General features: G+C 39.2%; 2 protein-coding genes across 4 annotated transcripts in view; one reads left to right on the forward strand and one right to left on the reverse strand.

Annotated features, from left to right (window-relative positions):
* LOC116696794 (moesin) overlaps positions 1–1,098 on the reverse strand; it is a 13,881-nt gene extending 12,783 nt beyond the window's left edge. The window contains exons 1-2 of one of the 3 annotated variants that reach the window (XM_032527972.1): positions 826–1,098; positions 101–148 (exon numbers count right to left, since the gene is read on the reverse strand). In XM_032527972.1, the coding sequence (XP_032383863.1) occupies positions 101–148; positions 826–1,098 (321 nt within the window). The remainder of the gene's footprint in view (positions 1–100; positions 149–825) is intronic. The other 2 variants (XM_032527970.1, XM_032527971.1) reach the window with 2 other exon arrangements.
* Positions 1,099–1,687: 589 nt separating this feature from the next.
* Positions 1,688–4,401, forward strand: part of zc4h2 (zinc finger, C4H2 domain containing) — a 7,334-nt gene continuing 4,620 nt past the window's right edge. The window contains exons 1-3 of the mRNA XM_032527981.1: positions 1,688–1,947; positions 2,660–2,831; positions 3,090–3,262. Coding sequence (XP_032383872.1) covers positions 1,895–1,947; positions 2,660–2,831; positions 3,090–3,262 — 398 coding nt within the window. The 5' untranslated portion in view covers positions 1,688–1,894. The remainder of the gene's footprint in view (positions 1,948–2,659; positions 2,832–3,089; positions 3,263–4,401) is intronic.

Below are 4,401 nucleotides of genomic sequence, written 5' to 3' on the forward strand. Positions count from 1 at the left end.
AAAGCTCTGCCCATTTTGTGATAAGTTTGTCTGTTCTTTGAAATAATGCTACATTTCTGGGTTCTTAAACAGCAAAATGACCAAAAAGAGTGTTTCTTACATTTTTCTGTTCAACCAGGAGCATCCAATCGCAAGAGGTTGGTGGGGGCTACAATCAAAAAATGAAGCCCACAGTATATTTTAGACTTAACTGAGAACATGGGGTTCATGCCATGATGAATAAGTATTACCGACTGGGTCTAAACAATTACACCTATTTAGCAATAATCTTGAATATTTCTAACCATATGCACATAATTGCAGTTGTTGGGATGGACAGATTTGCATAATGGAACAAAATAAGTATAGAAAAGAAACGGATGGCTCTATTCCTCATAAACTTTGCTGAGATTACAAAGGAAGGCAGGCTTCATTAGTGCCTTTAATAATACTGATTATAATACTAGTAGTAGTAATTATAATAATATTACTAATGTACTACAGTTGTAAGTCTACATGTCTTTTGGGGACTGACTGCTTCAATGAACATTTATGAAAACAGGAGGAGAGAGCTTCACTTTGCGACTGTTTGTTACACCATGTTTATCCAGATAATGTGACAACTCACAATAAATCCAAGAACACAAATGCAACAAATAAGAAACATCTGGGACCTGGACATGATATCATCATACGTTTTGTTTTGCTCAAAAGATTATTCTAAAGATTAACAACTACCAACTAATGCCTTTCTGTAGCCTTTCAAATACAGAGCAGGTCCACACATTTCGGTCAAACTACATTTGCAATTCAACGACATATTAACAAAAAAAAGCAACTACTCACAGTTGACATTTGTGTTTTTTTAATCCGTAGTCGAAACACTTCTTCAGAGACGTGCTTGTAGCCTTTTCTCTGTGGAGTCATATGAAACTGCTTGCAATACCTACAAGGATTATACAGAATGAGAATGGACCATTGTATTGCTCCCAAGTACTTCTCTCTCTTAGTTAATCCAATGGAAGCCAGGGGCCCGTGTGTTATGAAGAGGCAGCCTTCATCTGTGGAGACCTTTCTCCTTAAATGTATTACGTATGAGTGTGACTGTGTGACACTCATCTAGGACCAAAACATGATCTTTTTATCTCCCACACTTGTTGAGGGACACAAAACAGGAGCAGGCCTAACTCAGCAGCACCTGGTGTTCCAGTGGCAGTGACGTCCACTCTGCTAGTCTAATCCTTCTTGTTAAGTTGTTATGACATACAGTGGTTTTAGGGTCAGTAGTGTACGTCTGGTTGGGCCTGTTGCTAAATGTGCAACAAGAGAGTTTGTGGTGGCTAACCGGGTAATAGAAAAATGTTGCGATATTGTTGCGTTTTAACTTTTTAAAACGCAACAATATTCATACTATTTAATGAATAGAATGTTTTCAATGTAGGCTGAACATTTGTTTTATTGTTGTGACAATGGGTTTTGTTTGTATTTTGTAACATTTGTTTACATTTTCATATTATTTTCCCCCTACATCCTAAGGAGATGTACTCCATATTGTCCCTTGACTTGATTTTGTTCTCTGTTCCTTTAAGAAGAAGTTTGCTGTAAGTGCCATTCAAGTATTAAATATTACATGTAATGTTTCAACGAAGGGAACTAGTTTCCATCGCGGTGTAACACATGGTTTTAGGGGGACGTGGATAGTTGTAGTAGGCTATTTCAGGTTGAATGTTTTATCACAGTGTGCGCGTAGCAGAGCTCTTGGCGCTACCATAGCCACGGTTTTACATTGCGGGCGCGTGCTCGTGTGCGCGCTCACGCCGGCCATTGTGTTTTTTATCAACAAGGAGAGGAGACCACTGTGGCCTTCTTTACGGGGAACTGACCTAGCAAACTGAACGACAAGGGCTGCGAAACCATGGCGGACGAACAAGAAATAATGTGCAAATTAGAAAATATCTTGGAAATACGGTAAGACTTGGTTAAAAGGTATTGTTGTCAGATGTTTGACACCTAATAAGAAACGTTTTCTTAGCTAACGTTAGCCGGCCAAGAATAAGCCCCTTGGCTTCGCTTTTGTTACTGAGCTAGCTCAAATTAGCCGGTCTGCTGCGAACCCGGTCTTTAACAGGTTTTTGCTGTTCTGGTTTCAGCAGGTTATCCACAGGGTTGGGAATCAAACACTACAGGCTAAATAAGACATAGGTGTTGAGAAGCTGTAGTTGAGGTGCATGTTCTGACCATACACGTATCAACATTCCAGATGTGTATTGACAAAATGCCAGATGTGCGATGCCTATTCTTTCTGTGGGGAAGCTAGCTACTTAGCTAGCTAACAAGCGTATCGGCCTGTCAATATCAAACTAGAGTGGTGTTGGTTTGCCCTGATGTCTTCTGTGCAGCCACGTTTAATAACTGCAAAACAGATGTGCAAAATACGTTAACGTGACATTAATTAATTCACTTAATAATGCATTAATTAAAGTGTGTGGTAATGAATAATTCTGCTTAACATCAATACAGAACGTCAGTGAAGTTATTCATAATTGTACACAAATGCAAAGCACTGCATGGCAGAGATGTGGCTGACTGTGTAAGGGACAGATAGTTCTTTCTTTTTCTTTTTCTTTTTTTGCATCGTTGAGGGAAATAACCTGACAGCTGGTGTCTTTTGTCCGTGCAGGAACAAGACTGTCCAGATGCAGAAGATCAAGTCTCGTCTTAAGGTTGAGTTCGAGGCTCTGGAGTCGGAGGAGAAGCACCTGAAAGAGTACAAACAAGAGATGGATCTGCTTCTACAAGAGAAAATGGCCCATGTGGAGGAGCTGCGACTCATCCATGCAGATATCAATGTGGTGAGTAAGTCCTACATTCAGACATATGCAGCCTCTGTAGAGGAAGTTCTGCTAAAATCTCAGTTCAGCTTTCAGAAGAGTAGAATTTAGTAACAGCTACGTTAGACCAACAACACAAAATAAACAGTATATTGATGGCAATTCAAGCTCCTGTGTTATTCTCAGTATAAACTATGTAATGACTAGGTACAACCATTAATAGCTTATACAGTGCTTTTTACATGTGTATTTCTGAAATTCCCAATTCTGTCCTATCAGATGGAGAGCACCATCAAGCAGTCGGAGAATGACCTGAATAAGCTGCTAGAAACAACTCGCCGCCTACATGATGAGTACAAACCTCTGAAGGAGCATGTTGATGCCCTCAGGATGACTCTAGGTCTACACAGACTCCCCAACCTGAACGAAGAAGAGGAGAAGCTCTCCCTGGAGTCAGTACACAAACACACACACACACACACACACACACACCTGCACACACACACATAGTAAATATTCTTGTCTACATAAGAAAGATGTCTTTTCAACATTTGTATGATACACTTAAGCACACAATTAATTTTTTTAGAAAGTTCCCCATGCCAATCTCTAGGTATGATGAAGGGTATGCGATGATGTGTGTGTGTGTGGGGGGGGGGGGGGGGGGGGTTCTAAAATGTTTTAAATTAAGGCATTTAGATCAATTTCCAAAAGATGTTTTTTATTCCTCTTTTTAATCAACTTTAGCATGGGGGTGTGAACATATGCAAGCCATTGTATTTTATTTATCAGTCTGCAATAGCACTCAACAACATTGTTATTGAGTGCATGAGCAAAGTTTTTCAAGGCTGATTTATTTAAATAGTGCAGGAGTAATCATCAAGGTTATACATAGCCGCATTTAGAGTTTACTGACAGTTCTGTTTGGTGGTGATGGATAGACCAGGTTATGGCAGTGGGGTAATTTATTGACTGGTTCAGTAGTGTGAAAAAAGTATTTGAAGGTAACTGTTACGATGACAGGCAGTTGTAGGTCCTGAAGACATGGGACTGCTGTCTAGTAGAGAAGATCTGGATCAGCTCCCTGGTGTCATATTTTTCTTAGAGGAATATTATTTCAGTGGGAGCCCTGAGTGATTTGTCCGATTTCATAAAATTTTATTATTTAATATGGAATGTTGAGCAGGCTTTCATAGCCTCAATGTAAACTATTGACGCAAAATCTTTGGATTATCTCAAGTTAGAGAGACAGTTTGTTTTTAAAATGTCATTTATTGATGCCTCCTTTCACTTTTTTTATTGTATTTGGGTGCAACGAGAGCATCAACAGGAGATATCTACAAAGCTCGACACATTAAAGCAACACTAATGGCTAAAGAAAATTAAAGATTTTTTTATTTTTTTTAAAAGACCTAGAAAAAATAATTATTATAAGTATCTGATAGGTGTTCTCTTGATGGACAGGTCTATTGAGAAAGCTTTTTGTCTGGATTCTGTCTTCAGAAACTGGCGAGCAATAAATCCATTTTGAAGCTTCTGAATGTCCCTGTTATCCACAACAATGTGGGCACATTAAGGGGGACTGACAGAT

This window comes from Etheostoma spectabile, chromosome 10 (assembly GCF_008692095.1).
Source record: "Etheostoma spectabile isolate EspeVRDwgs_2016 chromosome 10, UIUC_Espe_1.0, whole genome shotgun sequence".
Classification (NCBI taxonomy): Eukaryota; Metazoa; Chordata; class Actinopteri; order Perciformes; family Percidae; genus Etheostoma; species Etheostoma spectabile.